Source organism: Photinus pyralis, unplaced genomic scaffold, assembly GCF_008802855.1.
Source record: "Photinus pyralis isolate 1611_PpyrPB1 unplaced genomic scaffold, Ppyr1.3 Ppyr1.4_LG2, whole genome shotgun sequence".
Classification (NCBI taxonomy): domain Eukaryota; kingdom Metazoa; phylum Arthropoda; class Insecta; order Coleoptera; family Lampyridae; genus Photinus; species Photinus pyralis.
Window position 1 is genome coordinate 40,425,278 of NW_022170403.1, and position 25,082 is coordinate 40,450,359.

Consider the following 25,082-nt stretch of genomic DNA (forward strand, 5'->3'; position numbering starts at 1 on the left):
ATAGGTTTTACGGGTACATACATATACAGGGTGTTATATATAAGTATGTAACAAAAAAATTGGATGGCAGAGAGGATCAAAACAAGCATTTTTTCCAAACAAGCCGAGGATCTAACGTGTTTCATTTGGGAGTCACTCCCCAAAAATTAATGAAATTTGCATTTTTTCTTTAATTTTTTTCTCAGTAACCAGAAGAGTTAGAAGACTGATGGCACGTATTTGAATAGGTTTTCGGGTATGCCCTTTTCGATTTTGCAAATTTTTTTTTAATTCCTCCAAGACAGGGAGCACCACTAAAAGGGGTGCGCAAATAGTTCTGTTTTCGATAAAATTTGGTATCTGGGGGTTTTTGAACATGAAAATCACGAATATGAAATTAGTTTTTGAAAATTCGAAAAAAAATTCCGCTGCAATTCTCAGCCGGCAACGAAAATTGAGACTATTTCATGAAATTCGTTGGGACCACATTTGATCAGTTAAGGAACGAAATTGTCGAACAGTTTTTTAAAATCACATTTCAAACAATAAGTTATACTCATTTGAAGATTGGGCCTTCAGGTCACAAAGTGTCCCCCGCCTACTAGTGAGTGGTCTAATTTCGCATATAGTTAATTAAAAAAGTCGCAAATAACCAAAAATAATTTAAGTCAATATTATGATTAAATGTCCATCGTGGTATTGAAGTCTGCAAATTGATGTAGATTGTGCGTGGTTGTGGGTGGTGGAAAAATGTTATTTAAGTAGAGTTCCATTACAATCAATTAGCATTATTCCAAGTATCATCATATCGACTTAAATCGTTATTTTTTTTTGTTACTGGCGACATTTACAGTTAACTACATGCGAAATTAGATCACTCACTAGTAGGCGCGGAACACTTTGTGGCCTGAGGTTCAAATCTTCAAGTGAGCAACTTTTGTTTGAACAGTGACTTAAAAAACAAACTGTTCGACAATTTTGTTCCTCCTCATCAAGTCTGTACACACCGAATTTCATGAAATTCCCTCCATTTTCATTATCCGGTCAAGAATTGCACGGGAATTTTTTTTCAAATTTTTAAAAACTAATTTCAGATTCGTGATTTTCATGTTTAAAAATCCCCAGATACCAAATTTCCCCGAAATTAGAATTTTTTGATCTTATACAGAGTGTCCCATTTTCGACACTTACAAGGTGTCTCCATAATTGTTGGTGCTAACATGGGGAAAGTTTTGTGTTATTAAGTCGATTATTATCTAACAGTAATATAGGCGTTAGGTATATGCTCCTTTTGGGCCAAACTGTATAATTGTAAAATTAAATTTGAAAATATTCGCTCTCTTAAGAGATACGGAAGAAAATCAAAAAGTTATCCATATCAGAGTACCTCTATATCTTTTTAGTTGAAAAAGATACAACAGTTTCTGTATAATAATTGTTGAATAATCGGCCGCTATTAAAAATAAGTGTTCGGGGTCAGATAAAAAAGTCATCGGTCCTAACTTCATTTTTTAAATGTAACACCCTGTATATATAATCTAAAAATATGGCATATTGAAGTCTCGTTTCAAAAATATAATACTAAAAACGTTTAAAAATTCAATATTGAATGCAAAAGATTTTTAAATAATTTTAAAATTTTTGGATATCAAAAATCATTTTTTTGATTTATTTGAAACTGCCTTTAATTTTTTTAATCTGTTTGAATCATTTTTCATTTTATCTGTATAACTTCAATCTGCTTGGAATATGATCCATAGTGGGTTATATTTTTGAAAAGAGAATTTAATATATCTCTTGAGATTCAAATATACAGATGTTCCATAATTGGTTCAAAAAATAAGTGAGAATAGCCGTTTGTAGGCTCACGGACGATCCAACTCAGGTAGTTTAGACTTTAGGGTAATAAAAGTAAAGATTATTCTATCCCTCATTATCGCGCAATATTTTAATGTAGACGTAAATAAAGTTTAAATAGTTCCTGAACAGACACTGAAACAAAATAGAACAGAAGAGAAACAAATACTACATTATTCAATAAAAAACTTTAAATAAAATGGATGAATGGAGACCTAACAGCTGCGTTTATAGAAGTAAATTGGAGCCCTAAATAGATAAGAAAATAAATAAAGTTTGGAAAAGAACTAATATAGGTGAACTAAATGAAATGCACAGAACGAAGAAACAAGTTAAAAAAGTAATCGTAAACGATTTACAAAAAGCGCATTTCCACTTGCGTTCATTTCCCATTTGTAAGATGCAACTTCTATTAAAATCGTAAAAATGCGGCCACAAATATGAAAGATAGCGTTGCATAGGTGCAATCAATTTTTGTCGTCCTACTTCAATTTCAGTTTATAAGAAGAATTTCATTTCAATGCTTTCATAAATAAAAAAAGTTGGCACTGCGCATGCGCAAACTTAAATTTTGAAACTAATGTTAGATTTTCCTTTGTTCCATGTGGCTATGTATCAAATTTCAATTAAATGCTTCCACAATTAAAAAAGTTTACAATTCCGTTTATAAATGGTCGAGATGCGAAAAGGGCACTGTGAATTTTGAATCAATTCGACTCAACTGTTGGCATTGTGTATTATATGGCTAAAGCTATGCCCATATTGAATTTCATGCAATTCAGTTCATAACTAACGGAGATGTAAAAGCGATCGGACATTTCTAAACAAAGTTATCGTTCACACGGACAGATAGATGGACAGATAGGCAAAGAAACAGACGGGCAGATCAACAGACGGACGACAATCAGCAATACAAAATTATCAACGATCTCTAGGATCGTTAATAAACGGTAAAAGTGTAAAATTATGTGTTCTACATTTTTCGCTATTTGGTTCGTTATGGTGTCGAGGCTTGCACAAAGGAAGGATTTTTTCTGCGGTTATTTGCTAAAAAAGTTATTGTAAAAAAACCAAAAAACCGTTTTTTACATGTTACACTTTTGCCGTTTATTAACGATCCTAGAGATCGTTTATAATATTGTATTGCTGTCTGTCGTCTGTCTGTTGGTCTGTCCGTCTGTTTCTTTGTCTGTCTGTCCCTCTATCTGTCCGTGTGAACGATAACTTTGTTTAGAAATGTACGATCGCTTTGACATCTCCGTTAGTGAACTGAATTGCATGAAATTCAATATGGGCATAGCTTCAGCCATATAATACGCAATGCCAAAAGTTGGGTCGAATCGATTCAAAATTCACAGTGCCCTTTTCGCATCTCGACCATTTATAAACCGAGTTGCAAACTTTTTTATTTATAAAAGTATTGGAATGAAATTTGATACATAGGCACTTGGAATAAATGAAAATCAAACGTCAGTTTCAAAATTTAGGTTTGCGCATGCGCAGTGCCAACTTTTTTTATTTATGGAAGCATTGAAATGAAATTCTCCTTATAAACTGAAATTGAAGTAGCACGTCAAAAATAGATTGCACATATGCAACGCTATCTTTCATATTTGTGGCCGGATTTTTACGATTTTAACAGTAGTTGCATCTTACAAATGTTAAATGAATGCAAGTGGAAATGCGCTTTTTGTAAATCGTTTACGATTACATTTTTAACTTGTTAATATTTAGTTTCTATAAACATTGGCAAATTGAACTATGAGGCTTTACACGGTCGAGCAATGCGTTAAGATTGTGGAAACGTTTTAGGAAAATGGGCGTAAAAAAAGAACATCTCGCGTCTCACGTGATTATTTCGGTGAACTGGCTTGTCGAAACCACAATCGGAAGAATTGTGCAGAAATTCGTTAGATTAGGATCTGTGGATGTAATACCCAAAACACTTTCTCGTGCGGTTCTTGCGTGATAGTTCTGTGAAACCGAAACACAAATAATTAGCAATGTCTACGGTAAAGCAAATGCAGGTAATCTAAACAATATCCCCCCTTATAGCGAAATATTGGCCCGTATGAGTAAAAGTAAGCAAATGCTTATACTTGCAAAATTCAAAGTAAATACTCTTAAGTGCTCCTTCGCAGTGGGCGACTTAGCAGCGCTGCTAAGCAGGAGGACAGGACGCAGTGCAGCGCTGCTAAACAAACCAGTATAAAGGGGCACTTACGAGTATTTACTTTGAATTTTGCTAAGTATAAGCATTTGCTTACTTTTATTCATACGGGTCAGTATCCCGCGTATTATAGTTACTTCTCTATCCAGTAACTATACCGCGTATAATTAATGGAACAGAAAGTAGCAAAAATCTAGGGAGTGGTAGAAATTTCTGTGTAAGAAAAAGGAAGAGCTGTAAATACGGTGCGATCTACTTAATGTAGAAGCAAAAATCAAACGGTATGAATGCAAAATTAATTTACGGAAGGTATCCAAAATTAATACGGTACTTACAATTAATGTAACTAGCAAAACACCAATGGTAAAAAGATCCCCTCTAAACAACGGCTTTACCAGCCCAATGTATTCGGATAAGAACGTCCAAAAATTAAAACTTCTTGAAATAATTTCTGAGATTCTGGGGGCATATTTCAAAATATCAATTAATTTACCACTCACGACTTAATCAGATGTTGTATCCGCAACTCATTAAATCCGCCTTACACACCTACCTAACCATTTCATTTAGTAAAGAAATTAATAGGTGATGAAAATCTCTGCAATTCGTTAGTGTTTATAGTTTCTTGAAAACAAGAGCCCTCATTGGCAATAGCGTTTTCAATCCTAACTTTTCAGAAAATACCGATCTATTTCGCATATTAACCACAATGGGAACCAATCGTGACCCATTATGCCTTTAAACAGTTTTTCAGAAGCTATGTGCAATGTACTTGCGCTAAAATTGTGACCGTCATAAATACTTAAAATGAAAACTTTACGTTACGGTCAAATGTTAACCTTCAGCTTTATTAATTCACTACAGCACGCCGAATTTATTTTTAGAATTTAATTAGTTCTGGTAGATAAAGAGTAATCTTATTTTACATAATATATAATACGGGGGAATAAAAATCTAAAAAAGCCGAAAGCGGTTTTTATAGATGCATAGTAATGTTTGAAGTTGGTAGTGAACTGGGTATAAATGTTGCAAAGTAGCACTCGATTGGGGTAGAGCAACAGGCAGCTTCACTGGTTTTATCAGTTGTACATCTTTTAATAATTTATTTTAAATGTAAATTCAAATCCTCAGCAGAGAGTCGAATCACGCTGGGATCCCCTTGCAATGTTTGAAATACAAATTATATTATTTTATGGTTGTGATATGTACATACAATTATTATGTTTATTTACAATTAAAAACGATTTATAATAACTCACAAAAATATGAAATTGATTTAACAGTATAATATAACAAGAAACTAAATGATTGCAAACACAGAACTATTTAAAATGAAATGAGTTATTGTTTATACGGAATAAATGTTACAAAACACAGAAATCCTCAGGAATGATCAAGAGACTTCTGAGGGGATAATAATTACGAACTGCTCGACGGTGGGGTTGGTGATCGTCGACGGAAGTTCTTGCTGGTATAAATGCTGTATCGTTGTGCGTTTGTAACGGTGTCGTCGAAATTTGCGTCATTATAAGGAGCTCGGACGTCTATAGGACAGCTCGGCTTGATCCTACTACTTACTATACAGCTCGCAGCAGAATGAATTCCGTTCACTTGATGATTTATGAGAGCTGCCTTATAAAGCCTTCTTTGACGGTGGGGTGATTTTTGGAATGGATTGCTATATGTTGTTTCCTAATTATAGACACGTGTAATTATGCAAAAACGTTTATTAAATACCTACATACACAACAAATACTCACTGAAAACAAATAAAATTGAAACATTCTAATATACACACATCTGCCTTTTTTAACGTAACACAACAAGGTGCTCGATTTTCCGTCGTCTGCTTATCTGTCTGTTCCATCGAGATCTCGGCCCATGGACCACCTAGAGAATAAGGGTTATTGGTCATTTGTAGTTGCTAAGGTCTATATTTTCCCGTTACTCATCATTTACATCCTTTTCATATATGATGGCTGATTTTCAAAAATGATGGGATACGCGTCTCCGCCAAGTTTAATCTGGTCTCGTGGAACTGTTAATACTGGACCGTCTTGTCTAGTCATCTTGTGATTGTCTACCCGAATAATGAAAATGTCGGAGAAATGCTTTATACAAACCCTGGAGTAACTAGTAATTTCGAAATTGTCCCGGTGAATACATCTTAACCACTTTTTTGATTGCCTTCATTTTTCGGAAAACGAAAACCGTAACCTTGTCTCTTGAACTATAATTGCTTTTGCAACCAGGGACGCAGCACGTATTTGGCATTTTCTTACTTATTCTGTTCGAATACAGTTAATTTAAGTGTACAACATTAAACTACTTGGAATTAATTACATTAAAAGTCGATATGACGGCCGCCGTCAGTTGTGACGTCAACGCAATAGTGGGGATGAGTGTCACGGCTAGTTCCATACATAAGTCTATGTATGGCTAGTTCTCTCGGTAGGCTACGGTTGATTCCAGTGCTAATTGTGGTGTGATGCGTATCAGCTACCATATGTACCACCACAATTTGAAACACAGATCGCTGAAAACTGGATTTCCAACCTTGGGAACTGGACTACTTAGTTTAATGATTCGAATATGTATCCTTTTTTAGCGCATTTTCCTTGGAAAACGGACGCTATTGTTTGCACTTTGTCCGTCTGTGTGTTCGTATGTACCACTACTAGTCCTCCAGTTTAAGGTTGATTCTCACTATACGTAACGTTTCCATACCATATCCATTCCATAACCATTCCGTAAATTATTATACCTATGAAATTGACCTTTAAGTGATATGTGCGTAAGACATTCAGCCGCGCGCTAATACACATTCTCCTTTCCGTTCACATATGGAAGGCGAATGTGTATTAGCACGCGACTTAATGTCTTACGCACATATCACTTAAAGGTCAATTTCGTGGCCTATAATAATTTACGGAATGGTTATGGAAAGGATATGGTATGGGAACGTTATGTTAAGTGAGAATCGACCTTTAAGTTTTTTCGATGTACTTTTTTTCTTACGCGGTGTAGCACAGCGGCGAGACCAGAACGATAAAGATTTTTTGGATTAGTCACCCCGAGTTATTTATTACTGATTCTTTACAGGGAAAATACGCTTTCGCGAGTGGCCACGTTTTTAACTTATTTTGTAATGTGTGTAAATCTTACATTCTATACGTTCCCAACTCTAATCAATAGATACGCTCTTTAGTGGAACTTATATTCCAGTGTAACTGACCTGGTTGTCTAGTATAAGATCCACACAAAGGTACAAAATGCAGAAATGCAGAATGTCAGGGCTAGTTTTGAGTGTAACTGAGTCTATAGTTGTATTGTGCAGAGACGGACGGAAGAAACACGAGGACATAATCGCTCTCGCTTCATAGGTTCTAACTGACCTTGTTAAGTAGAAACGTACGAGATACCTCAGTTGTATGGGTGACTAGTAAGAAAAGCGCCAGAAAAGGTGCTGTGATACCTTTCCACAAATATGTATTGTCCGTGTTCCATTCGATTAATGTTGTTATTGCCTTTTCTCTTGCAGTACTCATTTCGATTGTGAATATTGTCCATACAAAAAGAACATAGTAATGCAACAACTGATTAAAATGATGGCTTGACACGCAACGGTATAGATGTATTAAAACTTGGCCGCGTGTTTCACCAAAAAATCAAAAATCGACAAATTACGTCAAGTGCCCTGAACGCGCCAATAGATTAGCATACACTGCACGAACGCGCTTACATGCGAGCTTCCATGCATTTAGGTAGAAGACAGAACTGATCGTGTGTACGGCCACTAAGACAACCCGACGATGAAAAATTAGAACTTGCAAGAAGGATACTCAATTTTCCGATGTTAGCTTGACAAATCAATAGCTTCATTAATCTACAAATGCAAATTCAAATTGTCAAAAACGAAATTTAATTTTTGCATTCCGATTGGTTTTTAATTAATTATAAAATACAGAGGTGTCTTACTGACGGCAGTCTTAGGCTCTCCATTAATCAAGAGATTACAACTTTGACATTTTTTCTTTTCCAAATTAAGGCCAAAAGCTTTAGTACTCAATCTCTGACAATTCTTCGCGTATACGTACTGCAGCAGATTCATAGAATACCTATTAGTCTCTCGAGAATAAGGGATGCTTAATTTCGCCCTTGGTTCGATGATGATCGCACAAAGCGTGATTACTAACATTTAAATCTGTGCTTAACAAAGGACGTTTTGTGTAATATCGAAAGTATTTATATGATAGAACCTTTTATTCCGACTCAAACGATCGTCTCACTTTCTTTTGAATTGCCTGCTTTTAAAGGAATATTGACGCAATACTCAAAATAATGTTATCATTAGAGGGTTGTATCGACAGTTATTATTATTTTGGGTCTTGCTTTTTGGGTTAATAATCCTAACGAAGTAGTTATTAAATGGAATTCGGGACGCTACGTATCGGTTAGAGCTGTTTCGGCGTATAAGAATCGAATAGAGTATGTCGTTAGGATTAGCAATAATTGAAACAAGAAGAATTAGCCAAATCTTTTAGATTGCTTTTTATGCCGCTGTTCAAACTGAGCAGTAATACAAACAGTAATTTTCCTTGGTAAAGCCCGCTTGACATGGAGCAATAAAAATTGCAATTGCATGCAAGTTGCAAGAAAAATTGCGAAAGGCATGCGCAGTTCAAAGCCAGCTGATCAATTGCTGCAAGAGACTTGCATGCAATTTTTATAGGACCGGTGCTATTTTTCTTGCATGAATCGTGCAATTCTAGGGATAAATCTAGTTGTTTTTGTGGCACCAACCTAGTAAAATACAGCGGCGGCAACTGTGATGCTGAGAGACGCACTCATTACTTGTTTTTACTAATCTTATTTATTCTTGTAATTTTCATGTTTCTTCAAGCAATCAAAATTTAATTTTCATTTGAGGTTAACAACTTTGTTGACAAATCCATATGTTTCTTCTGTTGGCAGACATGTGGCAATTGAAATAGAATTGCACCATGTCAAATACCGTATGATCGAAGCAAATACCATGCAATGCTTATTGCATGCAAGGATTTGACCTTGCAATTTCTTTCTGCAAGTTCTTGCGCGTAGTATTGCTCCATGTCAAGCGGCCTTAAGTGTCTTACATATTTAGAAGGCCAAGGAAATTTTGAAGTAATCTTATAGGTCAGATATTAGGTGTAGGTACTATACAGGATGGGAAGAAAATATCCTTATCGCAGAGGACACTTCGAGCCGTAAGAGGCGATTAAACAACAGCAAGTCAGGCTCAAGGTTTGTGCATAGACAACATTTTCACCCTTTTTCCGATTTTAATTTTTTTTACTGATTATGACGTTTTAGACGATATTAGTCTAGGCGGGTCCACATCACTAAATATTTGCGTTGTGCTTTGAATTTGACACAAATGTGTTCGTGTGCGCAGACATTTTTGTCGATGTGGACTATGTGCCGCACGAAAACGTACACAAATGATTATGTGACGAACAGCGCACGCTATCCACTATGCCGTTTCTTTTCCAGTCAACATTAAAGAGAATTTCCGCCGCACACTAGTTTGAATTTGAAATAGCTATTGTTTGTTAATCATCTTCGGATCCAATACTATACATGTTCATTTTTTGAATACTCCTGAATGAGGTGCAGTGAATTCTTATTGCTCCATTCCATGTTTTAGTTGATTTTTTATAAGGGATCCTATACAGTGCGTTTGAGATGAGAGGGCCACCCCAAAATCTCTTTTATTTGGCGAGATACTAAAAATGTGTCAAATATATGATAATTTTACAGATAACATTACGATCTATCCGATCGATATAGAAACTACTAGTATCACTTCCGGTGTAACCGGACATTGATGCAACTTTTGTTTATCAAATGAAACGCCTATGTTTTTTAAGATTTTTGAAAAGAGCAATTTATTGTTGCTGTACGGCAACCTAAAATATGCGTATGGCTGATACACAAAAAAATGGAGAAATTCGTGATTCAATATTTAGAAAACTTATGAAATCTAGCATTCCGTGTTCTATCAGGATGTGGGGTGTTTGTTGTGTTACACGGGTACAGTCTGTATAATAGGATCTGACGGTTACGTCATCTTTTTGACGTTAGAGTGGGGGTTTACAGTATAGTTGAATTCCGTAGTTCTAATTTAATAAGCGTGTACCTGAAACCATAAAACAATTTTTTTGACAGTAAAAGTTTATTTAAAAATAGTGGCCGATTAGAAAAAAAAATGAACATGTGCGGTTGCGGTTTTAAGGGTTTATTCAAAACGATATGATTGTGGCGGGCTCTGTGACGTAATAAACCCGACCAATCAGCTCCTAGAACCATTCAGATGACATAACGACTTGGCAATATTGCAGGAGAATGTCATTTGCAACTTGCGTCACCTGTCACAGGCACTAAAAATGCTGCCGGCACACTTCTAGGTACGTGATTGGTTGTAGGTTTGTGACGTATTTAGACTGAAGCGTTTCAAATTCGGACTAAAAACACAAGTTTTTAATAATTTATTTTGGGTTTATTTTACTCGCAAATAAAAAATTAAGGACACACGTGTCTTTTTATTTTTAATGTACTTTATAGATCAGAAATAAAAAATGAATCCGGGATGCCCCCATTAAGGTACGCCACATATTAATTAATCTTGTTTGTTATTTGACTTGTTGTCTGAGGATTCAGTTTAAATGTCCAACGTAGACCTCTCTTTATCTTTAAAACAAAGACAAATATGACGTTTATTCCGACGTTTAATTAAGAGCTGCAACATTGAAGTGTCCAACTTGTTTTATTTTTGTGTTAGGTTTATGAGTGGTATGTGACAAACGCCAAACATCATCCGACATGCGACTGAACATATCTTAATGACATCAATTTCTGTCGCTTCCAAGTCGCGGGTATTAAAGAGAGATGTCCTACAAATGACGCAACCCCGAGTCCCTATTATACAGACTTTAGACCGTATCGCGCCAAAGTAAATCTTTAAAATTAAACATTGAACAAATTGATGTCTATGTGGCGATATGGTACACGGCATGCTAGATTTAATAAGTTTTCTAAATATTGAATCACCAATTTCTCCATTTTTTTGTATATCAACCATGTGCATATTTTATGTTGTCGTACAGCCAATTGATTGCTCTTTTAAATGATCTTAAAAAACATAGGCATTCCATTTGAAACACAAAAGTTGTATCAATTTCGAAGTTTTTATTTTGTCGTTTGATATACCTGTTTTACCTGTTTCTATTTATTATGTTATCTTCATTTAACTTTTTATTCATTAAAGTAAATAGTATGTTTTTTTAGTGATATAAACTACAATCGACAACGAATGATAACAACTGACGCATTTATTTTAAAGCCTCCTAAGATAATTATGCATAACGGTCACAATTTCAGAAAATCTAAAATAAATCGGAAGGTAAACAGATAGGTGTAGGGAATGTAACAATTGATCGATGTAGAATGTTTATCTACATTTGAAAGTGCAAAAAAATAAAACATGTTCCATTTTGAAATAGTCAACTTTTTAGGGTTTGAAGTTGACCATTAGTTTTAAAACACCCTGTAGAAGAGCGATCAAAATATAAATCATTATCACGCAGCATCAACTCAGTGCTGTCGATTTTGGAAGACTTTTTGAAATTTCAAGTCAACTGTACAAGGCTCAAAAGAATAGCAGGCAAACTTGACAAAAAGACAAATCTTGAATAACTTGAAAACCTTTGATTGGGTATTGAGAAATGTGGTATTAAAGGCCGTAGATTTTCATGTAGATTTTGTAAATACAATAAAGTACCGTGTTTTCTATTTAAAATAAGAAGGAAGTAAACTTTAAATATTTACGCCGCATTAAACAAGTGGATTCGGTAAATGCAACACACAAGATAGATAGTTACGTGGGAAATACGTAACCATATTCAAATTTGTGCGACAAATATTTTGCCAAAATTCAAAATTCAACATACAGTGAATTTTTTTTAAATGCGAACATAGGAGTTTGCATGCAATGTAATTTCCCTATGTTCGATTTAAAAAAAAAACACATCAATCTATTGAGTAGTTCAAATGAGCAGTAGATACAATTGACAGCTGTCACATTTTTAAAAATACCGCCGTCCAATTTAATTACGAAATCGGTAAGGTTATTGCTTAGAATGTCAAGGAGGACACTTCGAACATTTATTGCAATTGTTTTCGCTATTTATTTTCTTATTTTCTTCATTTATGTATTGAATAGATCAAATTAGTAGAATACCAGGTGCACATGACCTACAAATAATTGAAGGTTGGTTCACAATGAGTTATGGTGTCAGCGCCTGCCCTGTGAGGTCAACTTATCGTAAGTTTAAGAAAAATGTATCCTAAAGTTGCTATGGCTTCACATGGCTTCTTTAAAAAATTCTTAACGAAACTATTAGAGCTGCTGTTCATAGTCACACAAGTTGCGCGATTTGGGAATGTGAACCGCGCACACCTCATAGATTGATGTGTTTTTTTTCGAACATGGGGAAATTACATTGCATGCAAACTCCTATGTTGGCATTAAAAAAAAACTCACTGTATAATGCACATTTTTATTGATGTGGGCCCACCTTTACACATGGTAATGTATATATCAGGGGGCGAACTCGAGGTATACCCTCCAGCTTTGGAAACTCGGTTACGGGCGGATTTTTGTGTATTAAGCCACCAGAAATAATGAAGATCCTGGCACTGTAGGCGACGCAGTGGCAGTTAAACATTTGAACTTGAATATGGAATGATTATGAGTTTTAGGTTCCCTCTGTAGGTTCTTCAAATCAGGGCCGTAGCCAGAGGTACGCCAGGGCAGGCTGAGCCTCCCCTGAAAAATTTTAAGCCTGCTCTAGCCAGATTTCCGAATTTCTTATTGTAATTTACTAGTGTGCTAAAATATATAATTATTACTATTGACGATGTTGCGGTTATCAATTAAACGAACATATCTATGTATAACATGTTTTTTAAAACCCGCAACGCTGCACTGTCTATCGGTATAGAATTACGATATATCAACATCTCAAATGGCCGAGGGCGTCTCGTGAAGTCGGTGGTTTATCACAAATATTTGGTGAAGCTTTGATCTCTTAGCGCATTTTTCAACGAAGGCAAACATATTTCATATTGTAAACATTAGATTCTGCGCAGTCCCAACTTCATTATTTATGACAATATTTCTTCGAATTTGTAACCATAGATGCTTCTAGTAAAGAAAAACATATCACATTTAGTAAAAATCGAAAACTAGAAATGTAATTCGCAAAGGGAAACAAGTAGTAAAAAATCAAATGTGCGCATGCGCAAACTGCAAAATGACATCTTTTTTACTTACGAAAATCTCTGAAAAATTTTAACCATATACGCTTCTATTACGAGGACGATTGAGAAAATTTAATCTGGTTAAGAATCGGTGATTAAAAACTTTTAAATTTAAAAAATGCGAAGTACTACTTTATTTTGATGTATTTTTCTCGAGCATGTTATTAAATATAAAAGGTAGAGGATTGCGATTGCTTACCGTGAAAGAACAAGTGTGTAAAAGTAAGTGACATTTGATATCTGCTATCGTCTGTGCTGTTTGATGAGCACTAAATTCGTTCCAGGGTACATTTAATGTAGTAATAGGTCACTCTGAGAAATTCAGGGTTTCATTTTAGATTATTATTCATTATTTAAAAAAAATTCCACGTGTGTTCACAAACCTAGTAAATTTTGAATTTTTTGTTCAGGAATAGGCCGCCTGTCCTGAATGTTTGTGAGCCTGTCTGGCTACGGCCCTGCTTCAAATACATGTCGCTTCTCGGCACTTCCAGCAACGTTTGGGTTGTTTCTGCCCCCGTTTTTATGAACGGTCCATCATAGAAAAAAATTTTATGAAATTGTCTCAATAGAGGTTTCGAAAACGAATGGACCGATTACGATAAAAGGTGGATTCTTTATCAACAAATTTGTAGATCTGAGTTCGTGAATTGGCAATGTAAGTAAAAAATAAGGTAGACCATTTTGACATCTCCGTTAGTTACGAATCGAATGCCATGAAATTCAAAATGATCACAGCTTAGCCGTATAATACGCACTGCCAAGCTATAGCCATACATAGGAGCTCGTTTGCTATATTTGTTTACACAATTATTTTCTGTTGTACACGTTCCCATAGCTTTTCAGGAAGTACTGATCTATGCGCTAAAGCTACTCCCTCCCCTTAGTTCGAAAACTTGTTTCTTGTTTAGAATAGTCTCAAGCGGTACTCAAAAGTGCTAGTGTAAGTCCAGATTGTGATTAAAATTCAAAAATTATGCAATTTAGTTTTTTAACCAACTAAAGTTAAACTATCTTTGTATAACCGACCGAGAAACTTATTAAACACTTCTTATACTGTTTCTGTAGCTGATAGCAAACGTGATAACAATAATTAACTGCTAGCTAAGTACTAACTAAGTCCTTGATTTTGTATTCCAGCGGTTTGTATGGCAGTGAAATAAAATCCTAAATTAATAAGGAATACCGACATTTTTGAAGTAGGTACGATTTCTGGAACAACAATATTGAAATCCCTCGAGTTTATGATATCGTAGTAATAATTGAGATTGAATTTAATCCTCTTTAGTATCCGTACTCAATTAAGAGGAATGAGGATTGGAACATATTTTTAATGAAAGTAGCTTTAACGGTTTTACTTTGAAATCTTATTCTCTATTCGTGGGCAGTTGGCATTTTGTCTCGCCTGTTGTTATTCTTTAATTAAATGAAAATTGTGACATATTACGGTTGCGGCCTTTGGAGTACTTGACTGGATATTTGATTCGAATTTCGTTATTGTTAATTGTACACATTGTTCGGAATAAGAGGGTCATCTCAATCTGTTTTATTTGCCGAAATACGAAAACACTTTCAAATATAATTTTGTATGTGACATTACGATCTGTCCGATTGTATATCGGTATCACTTCCGGTTTAACCCGAATTGGACGCAACTTATGTTTTTTAAATGCAATGCCTATGTTTTTTAGGATCTTTGACCAATCTAAGAGCAATCAGTTTGCTGTCCTACATCATAAAATATGCGTATGGCCGATATATAAAAAAATTTTTGGCTAGCGTAGAGACCACCCGCACACCTGCGCACGCGCGATTCTACCCTCTTATGTCTAAGAATATGTGTACCAAATTTGTTTCCAATCGGTTTGGCCGTTTAGCCCGAAATGAGAATACAGGCTGACAGACAGACAGACAGACCGACAGATCGATCGACATCATCGAGATTTTGTTTGATTCGGATTCCTGGTGCTTCAAAACGTGTATTTTCTTAAAAAAGTAGGGTAGGGGGTCATTTTTACCCCAATGCAATACCTTCTTTACTAACGTGCGGGTGGTCAAAATGGAAAAATGTGTGATGCAATCTCGGATGCAATATTTAGAAAACTTATGAAATCTAGCACGCCGTGTGCTGTCGTGATGTGCAGATCCCCGGACAAAGAGATATGGTCTCACAAGTGCCACTTCGACTTCATTTTCCAGGTCATCGCCCTATTTGCGGTAGAGTGTCATAGAATCTTTGTACACCTTAGCTTAGATCATCACTATCATCATCATATTGATTCTCAGTTACTAACCACGACTTTGATTAAATCAAACTCGGAATTAAAACATCACTGAAATCAATTACATTAATCAACAATTTTGTTTCATTCCGTTTACTGTGCATGAAACATTTATTATGTAGCTACTAACGTCTTAATAAATTAAGGAAAAATTCCGAAACTTTTGCGAAAAATCAGTAAAGTAAGCGTTACATAATGGTAACGGATCACCGGTCATGAGTGTTGTATCCAACAAATGTGACTCAACTATCGCCATTCTAATTATCCTACGTATCTTTTGGAAAGAAAGTCGCTTTATATTTATATTATATTATATTATATTATATTATATTTATATTATGCTTGTCGTTGTAGCAGTGTATTTTGGTCCAACTATGATTAATTCATAGGAGCAACTTCTCTTTTCAGATTAAGTCAACATGACGGTGTTGAACGAATGGGTGGCGGGAACGCGCCTAGGCGGCTGGGTGCAACGCTGTCGAGAGTCCCGCCGCCTCGTGCTAGTAATAGTAGCAATAGCACTTCTCCTGGACAACATGTTACTGACCACTGTGGGTAAGTGTTCTATAGAACTATATTAACCTTATATCAAGTCATGTCTAAAACTGTTTTTATTAGTAAAATAAATATCAATCCTTATTATCTATACTGGCATGACTATTAAATAATATAATTACAAACAAAGAGTATGTTACAAATCATTTCCAAAAACATTATCATGTTGTTTTAGAAATGCCGATAATTAAAGTACAGTTAACGACGCATTTCAATGGAGAGAAAAACGAAATTGAAGATACCAATGTGAATTAATGTCTGTTAAGTTTGCCAGAATATAATGCATAAAATCGGGGTTTACCAATTTTTGTAATTATACCATTGAATACTTAATTTTTTATTCAATGATTATACCTACTGTAGCGTTTATATCAAGGCAGTGATGAAGAAACGCCGAAGCAAAGACGACAATACGCGACGCCTTGCGGCCTATCCCCAGAGACATCCCATCCCCAGAGACATCCCATGTCTCTGCCTATCCCACACGAATTCCCTGCGGAAAAGTTACACTTCAACGGTGCCATTTTAGTGTATGGTTGGTTGCCTAAGTGGCAGTAAGCTTCCGACATTGAAGTTATAACTATAATTATAAATTCAATCAACCCTATGCTGTATCACTCTCGTTATTCTATACGATCAATCGTTATCGCAGATTAACGATCAAAGGTTATGATGACCACAACGACTATCGATAAACGCGATATGCTGTATCAATATTTTAACGGTATCGTAACGTTGCCCGGTATCTCGCAGTGACTATTTCGGAAAAAAGTGTCACATTCTAGAAGACAAGGAACGCTGCGCAACGGCAGTGCGTGTAAGAGTGAAATACCACAGCGATAAAATATAAGAGGGCGTTGTGGTGCGCGCTTTATCTTTAAACAAATGCCCGCCAGATTTGGAAATGCAGACGTTTCTTTAAAATTATTTGTATTATTAATTGTACGTGTACCTATACCTAGTTGTTTTTTCACGACATGGCGAATGTCGATGAGAATAATAAGAGGCGGAGAAAAACCACTAGGAAACAATTTGAGGACTTGTTATATTTTATTGAAAGTAATAACATAATCCTCCACGGAAAGACAAAACCGTTAGAGGCAAACAAAATCAAACATTTGTGGCAGGAGTTTGCCAGCGGAAATGGACCACCAAATACTGCCTTACAGATTCTCGAAATTTTTTTTGAAAATCAATTTCACCCAGCTGAAACGGATCGCTGTTGCCTCGTAAAATTCTTCGTTGGATGTTTTCCTCATGTCTCAATAAAAACATAATCTACGAGTATTAAAAGACACAGAACTCACCTCCTTATTACATTTTCCAATTGCCCAAACAAAGCTACTTGCAAAAATCCTTGAAAATTATTCATTTTCTTTCTCTTTAACACCCGCTTAAACTCCAAACGAATCGCTGACAGGACCGTTACGCCCCAAACGGGTAGCATGAACCCTGTCGTTAAGTTTTTCTGGTTATGGTTGCAAAATAACGATAGAGAATTACGATAATCGTTATCCCACACTTGCTACGAGTGATACAGCATACCGATTTTTAAAAAATTATGGTAACGCCGCATAACGATATCGTTATTCTTAACGATAGTGATACAGCATAGGGCCGAATGCTTCCGGTTATCATAACTTTTGTCGGTCAAGGTACATGATGTACCGAACATAACGCATAGCAAACTTATTTCAGATTAACGGCAATGCGTAATGGCTAATTTGTCACTTCAGTTCATTTGAACGGTTACATCTACATGCCATATAACAATTTGCGATGTATTTCTACTTGTTACTCGAGTTCCACAATTTTAATAATATCGAAAACGAACGATATTTAGGGCAAGGGTCGAAGAAAATAAATCGAAAGTGTGCACAATATCGGCACGAGAAAATTTACAAACTTTAAGGCATAAAGGATATCTGGTAGCGAAAAAAATTAATTTCGTATAGAATTTTGTAGAGGCGTAAAAAACAATGATGCGTTATGAAATTTATATAGAATATAAAGACCCAGGACGATATTTCCGAACGAAGATGAAAGCGTTTAAGTAAGAAAATTAGCGTTCAGGTGCGAAATTGATTATTAAGTTGTTAGACTTCCTGTATAGGTCATGAATTTGACAGTGACGTAATGTTTGGGGTTATATTGAGTGCTCAATGCTGTGTGAAGAGCCCTTTGATTCTCTCGATCGAGTAATCGTGATTATTGGCGCGTGACAGCGTTCAATCCAACTCATACTCGAGCTCATATTTACAGTATTCTAGTCGGTACTGAAATATTGTTCTAATTTGCGTTAATTATTCCCTCGTCGATGAAGGGATGGATTTGCGTATTAGAATTTTGCATAATTTAGTTTCATACTTCATTAAACAGAAATCTGGCACATATGTCCATTTTGTCTATTGGAGAGAGAAGATGAAAGTGTTAAATATATGATCAGCCAGATGGGCATACTTGCATGTTTCTAAGCAATATTTTTGCAAGTTTTCGAGGATTCTGTTTTAATTTTCAGTTTACATTGACAAATTTTCACCTCGGAAATGAGCCAATATTAGACAAAACCCCATTTTCTTCGCTTTAACACTCGAAAACAGCGAAATTATGGGCTGTACCGGTATTCTAAACTGCAACCGTTACCTATAGGTAGAAACCGCGTGAGTTTATTTTGATATTTGGCAAAAAAATTAAATGAAATTAAACTAGGTATATAGTATTCAGGTCAGTTATATTAAAATTGCGTACCCACATGTGGATTTAATTAAAAGCTTTTCAAAGGTAAAGTGTTTCCTGCACTAACGGGTTTGTTGTTCTAAGGTCAAATCAATAAAATAATAAACCCACGCAGACCGATAAGTAAGCATGGCTAGCATGCATTTTATGCTAACCTTCCGCATGGGGTTAACCCACGATGCGCAAAATTTGATCACTTCTTCCCTAGACCCTAAGTCTGATTTATCTGTGTAACAAATTAAGCTTCCTATATATGTCAACATATTTGTGTGTTATCGTGGGAACGAACGCGACTGCTCGTAATACTTACTCGCGCCACATTTTGGAAATTGATGCTGAAACATATTGGACCCAATCATATATCCCTTACTTACGGTTTTATGTAATTCCTGCTCATTTCGTGCTACTGCTCAAAGATTATGCCTGCCAAGTGTCAATTAATGCGAAGGGCAACGGGCTCTCCGACCTCCTATGATTTTGGAAAGCGTGTGACCTTAGAAAGTAGGTCAAGGTAAAGCTCAAGGGTTGCTCGCCTTTAAAGATCTATGACACCATTTTTTTGTGGTGTCATATGTCATTATCAGTCATCCGAGATAAAGCTCAAGGTCTCTAGATTCTAGTGATGACCTAGAGAATTAACTCAATGTGAGGTTCAAAGTTCGGTTTCATCTCTCCCCTCATTCAACCGATTGTCATGCTGCGATTTGTATATTTCGAATTCAAGCACTCTGATTTATTATAAAATGTTTTCTTGTGAGACGTTGAATCCATTAAGTAAACATTACCGTTAATAAACATGAGCAATTAACGTACAACGTCCCTAGCAACACAGTTCCGCGTTAGTATAGATAGACTAAATTAACCCTACGTATTTAATACGCATAAATGTAAGGCGGATATTGCTATACTCGTATTCTTAAAGGAATATTATGCGTTTATTATTTCTCATTAATATATACGATTTATATGCGTATATGTGTATCTTACAGTGGTGTTATATACGTTTATCAAACGAATGCTAAAAAGCGGTTATTTATATACGTATTATCAACGTAGAGCGTTAACTCTATGGTATATAAACCGGCATTATGGCTCAATGGTAGAGCGTTGAGTTATAAATCCGGAGGTCGGGTGTTCAAACCTGGGTTGAGGTGAATTTTTCATCTGTGGCAGAGATGGAAATTACCTTAGACCAGTTTCGAGCATTCTGCCGGCTACTCCGAATTAGGTTTTCCTGCAGTTTTCCTAATTCGTAAGGTAAATACCGGAGTAGTATAGAACAACTTAAGACCTTCTGCAGAGGCACTTCTAAAAAAGCATTATGCGGGTCACTCTGTAATTGGGCGCAAGCCTGTTGAGGGCCCAGAACAAGAGAGGGATAATAAATAATTAAATAAATAAATAAATAAATAAATAAATAAATAAATAAATAAATAAATAAATATGTATATGAAACATGGTGGACTCACTTTCATGACGTATTATGTATAAAATTTTACCTGAAATCGCAACATGTAGATAACTTTTCCAAATTAAATTATTCATATGTGTGAAATTTTGATACCTAATCACGCATGCTAAAATCACTTTATTTAATTGTTTCCATAAAGATTGAAAAATAATTAAAATAATCAGTGTCATTTTTAATGCAGTTTGCAGTTTATGCTTTGTACTTTTCAACTATACAGTCTTTATAACTAGGTACAAAAGCAGGTATCAGTGAAGAAGAGTACCTACACGAGACTTTGTTATAATGTAGCCGAAGCTGCGGCCGTCTTAGTGCAATATTCGCTCCCCACAAAATCAAGAAAGAGGTACGAAAAGGCGTACAAACCTTTTAATGACTGGCGCAAGACTAAAGGAATAATTACTTCCACACATATTCCATTAATTGTTAGTAATTAAAAAACCATTATCCTTTGTGTAGGTGTATTAATATTTAAAAATATCCACATAGTCTGCATTATAATTATCCAATCGTTAATTGAATAATTTATTCAATGAACGATCTAATTGTTATTTTGCATGTACTAGGACTGTAATGGGAGTCAGGCAAAAATATTACAGTACTAGTCAGGTAAAGATCAACTTTCTAATGTCAAAATAGCCCTGAAATTTAAATTTTCTTGACGGTTTCAGGTAAAAACGTATACCATACTACCAATACCGAATTTATCAAAGCGCTTTAAAACCGTTTTTTAAAGGTAAGTGTGTTTGCTGGAGCGTAACTCTATGTGAAGGTTGGACGGCAAAGTGATAGAAAATAGGTAAAAACTGTGAACTGAAGTACGCAGTATTCAGTGAAATAGGTATTAATAATAGTGTGTTAGACGTGTTGCTGGAGAAGAGTATTGTAAATTTCTTTATTAAGCGCAAGAGCAAAGTGATATGTAAGCTTTATAGGGGAGTCGATGGTGTCCGTCTGTCCGTGAACACGATAACTGTCAAACGCTCGGACTGATTTGGTTCAAACTTTGCACAGTTGACCTATATGCCACAAGTAATAAGCCTATTCAGAATGGGCCAAATCCAATGACCCCTTGCGATCACGCCTCTCTGTCTCTGTCAAACGCTTGAACCTATTTAGTTCAAACTTTGCACAGTAGACTTATATGCCACATGTAACAAGCCTATTGAAAATGGGTCAAATCCAATGACTTCGTGGGGTCACACCGGGGTGCTCTGCCGTTTTTTTAAACGCTATTTATGGGTTTATTTTAAGCTATTGTGATCAGGGTATTTTTCTTTTCGTTGAAGATGCAAACCTATGTATAAAACAGTATAAATACTTATTATTTAACAATGTGTTAATCTGGGTACGCGTTAATATGCAACAGTCGCCGTCTCCACTATCCTTATCGAAACGTGTTCGTTGTTACGTTACGGGTCATTTTGTTACAATAAGTGGTGTAACAATTTTTTTTGTGTTGCATAAAAATAGGAGTGAGACGAATTTGGAGTCTCAATGTCGCGGACGGAGTTACTGCAAGTTCAAAGCCCAATTATAGAAAATGATTATACAATATATAGACTGGGTCTGGAGGTATACCCACTTGGAGATAGGCAACCGTCTTTGCTTCTTTATCCCAAGTTACGTCTGGCTTCCGGTTGTTTTCCCCCGAACATATATTTTGGTGAACCTGAGAATGAATCAAAGGGAATCTAAAAATGCCAGAGAAGCTACCCTAAACCTCATACGTGGATAGTCATATCTATTTTGAGTTATCGATCCTCACTAGAATTGTAACATTACCAGTAATAGATGGAGAGCTGGCTACGGAAAAAAGTGACTTACCTACATGACTGATTTTTTGTGTTAAGTATGCTGATAATAGTGAAGTAGAAAAAGTCATGTCTGCCGGCGAGATCCCGTGGCTTAAGCTTGGGAGGGGTGATCAAATGTCAAATAATTTTAATAAAACTGCCGATTTTCCGACTATATCTACCTCTGGCGCCTTTATTTTGAATGCGACGCAAAAAAATGGATGAAACTTTTTTGTACAGCTTATCAAGGTACATCTTTTTTGTGTTTAACATTTTTTGCTATGGTGCTTACTTTTCGAAAAAAGTGCAAATCAAAAAAAATTATAAAATAAATAGTTTAACTTTTCGATTCAGAATTTCTCAAAAACTAAGAAACTCACAAAAAAACTGTAATCGACTTTTTTGTAGAGTTTTGTATGCCACATTAGCCAGTGTGTGCAAAAATGATTAGAAAAAAATTTTTGTTATGGCCCTTTTAAACTGTATTCATGTGGTCGTTTCTTGTGAACACAATAACAGTTAAACTATTCATTTTATAATTTTTCTAAATTTGCACTTTTCTCAGAAAATAAGCCTCATAGGGAAAAATGTTAATTATAAAAAAAGGTGCCTTGATGAGTTGTACAAAAAAGTCAGGTACAAAATAAAGAGGCCAGACGTAAATATAGTCGGAAAATCGGCAGTTTTATTAAAATTTTACATATTTGACCGCCCCTCCCTTGACAGACATGTATCCCTATGTTATCAGGATACTTTACACAAAAATCAGCCATGTAGCAATAAGTCACTTTTTTCCGTAGCCAGCTGTTAGACTATAATTGTAGCGCAAGTACCTAATTATGCTTTGGGCGAAATATAAATTTATCCGGTCGGGGGAGTGTTGTTCCAAATCGTGGCCGAGCAAATACGATTTTTCCAAATTTTACATAATTATTTAGTGGGTCCGTTTTTACCTACATCCACATGTTTATAGGATGGAATCATTTATTGGAAAACGTACTTATTTTAAAAGGCACGCATATCGCCTTGTATGATAATGGCTAATAAAATTTAACATACGGAGTGCTTTTTTTCAATAAATAGTAATGGTTAATATACTATACTGTTTCTCTTTTGAGAAATATTCTATTTAACAGGAGCCCATGAAATGAAAATTTAAGTATGCCTATATTATTCAATAATGGAACGATAAAAGGAGAAAGGATGGAAGAAATAGAGCCAAGGGGCATTATAATTACTTTAGCGGGAAAAATTCTTTCATTGCAGAAAAGCAAAAGAGCGCTAGGAATGTCTTCTGAACATAATGGCACAATTCACGCTTAGAATATAAAGTGCTATAAAATTATTGAATTTTATTCCACATTAAAGTGAAATCTCCATCACCCTTAAAGGACTTCTAATAACAGTAAAGCTCGCAGTAAAAAGCAAAATCTCTTGCAATTTGGACCTCATAAAAGCATTAATACTTTTTATTTTTTTTGAAGGGTCGTGCACCAGTTCATTAATTACCTCGAAATGCATACAATTGAGGCGTAATTAAACTTTGTATCTATCTATCTCTCCACTTTAGTGGGTAGGTATTGTAGGTAGTAATGAACAAGAGTAAACGGTTCAAGTCTTCGTAAATGCTACACGCAATTTGATTGAAGTCCAAGTTGAGTTTTTAACAAACACAAAAGCTAAAGAAATTGTCCTTATCGTGTTCCAGATTAGAACGGGAACAATGAAGCTTTTGTCTCAAACACAAATTTGCGGAGACTTGTAAGTGAGCTCAACAGATGGGCAATTACCGTCTACAAAATGACCAGCAAGTGTATAACAATGAGACCCGGTTGACATCAAAGCTTACGAAATCAAATTTGAGAAGCTGCCATTGCGCTATTTCCCTGCATACAATGTTCCAGTTTAAAAAAAAATTATGTCTCAGATGTGCAGGTGAAAATGACTCTTTCGCTAAAACTGCAACGTCTATTTGTTGTTAGGTATAAGGCTATGAAGATTATCGCGCACATGTAAATTCAATTTAAGCGTATAATCAATAACACCAGGTAGGTATATATTAGGTTTAAACTAGGGCATGCAAGCGGGAAAACTGAAATATGACAAAAAAACTGTCGATGATTTGCAATCAGGTTTATAGTAATGGCACGCACAGACATAATAGTATTTTAATCTGTAGTAATTATTGAATAAAAACCTCAATTCAATTCAAGATCACGCTCGAATGGCGGAAGTAAGGGTGTTTTAATAGTCTCTTTATAAAGATAGCCGATGCTTTTTCATGTAACTGAAAACCGTTGCCATCAGTTTTCCGCTGAACACTGCGCAGTGGTACATTTTTTTTTAGCGGTGGGGAGAACCGCAGGTTTCATCGCCAGCGGTATTAGCATTGGACATGCTTATGTTTTGTATGGGGTATGAAGTTACCGGTTTCGTCAAGCAGAAAAGAAGACAGTGGTGTCACAAGTGTTGGATTGTACCATACTTGTGATAGTATCACTAGCATGTTACGACGCTTATTATTCAGAAAAAGGCGATCCCGAGTGAATAAGAGTTATTTGTGTTTGACATATGGCGTTATACGGTTATCATTTCCAATGTCTCCGATGGTTGTATGGATTGCGAAATCTGTGAATTTTTTTTTAGTTTTTAATTTCGTTTATTGCCTTCTATACTCTTGCCCTAAGAGACTACCAGATTTTAGATTATCTTGTTCGGATTCTGGATTCCAACAAAAGTGTTTCGACCTTGCTAATAATGATGTAGCGTTCTCATGATATACGGCAACCGTTGGTTCGTGGATAACTTTTCGGCCTGTACCTATCCTCCGTAGTAAAAAATAGGTGTGCTTTTGTGTTCACCTTTTACCCTTTTTTCGA

At 35.6% G+C, this 25,082-nt stretch overlaps 1 protein-coding gene across 3 annotated transcripts in view; it reads left to right on the forward strand.

Moving 5' to 3' along the window:
• Positions 1–25,082, forward strand: part of LOC116164552 (synaptic vesicular amine transporter) — an 88,429-nt gene that overhangs the window by 32,657 nt on the left and 30,690 nt on the right. For all 3 annotated transcript variants that reach the window (XM_031478745.1, XM_031478747.1, XM_031478746.1), the window contains exon 2: positions 16,057–16,203. In XM_031478745.1, coding sequence (XP_031334605.1) covers positions 16,068–16,203 — 136 coding nt within the window. In that variant the 5' untranslated portion in view covers positions 16,057–16,067. The remainder of the gene's footprint in view (positions 1–16,056; positions 16,204–25,082) is intronic.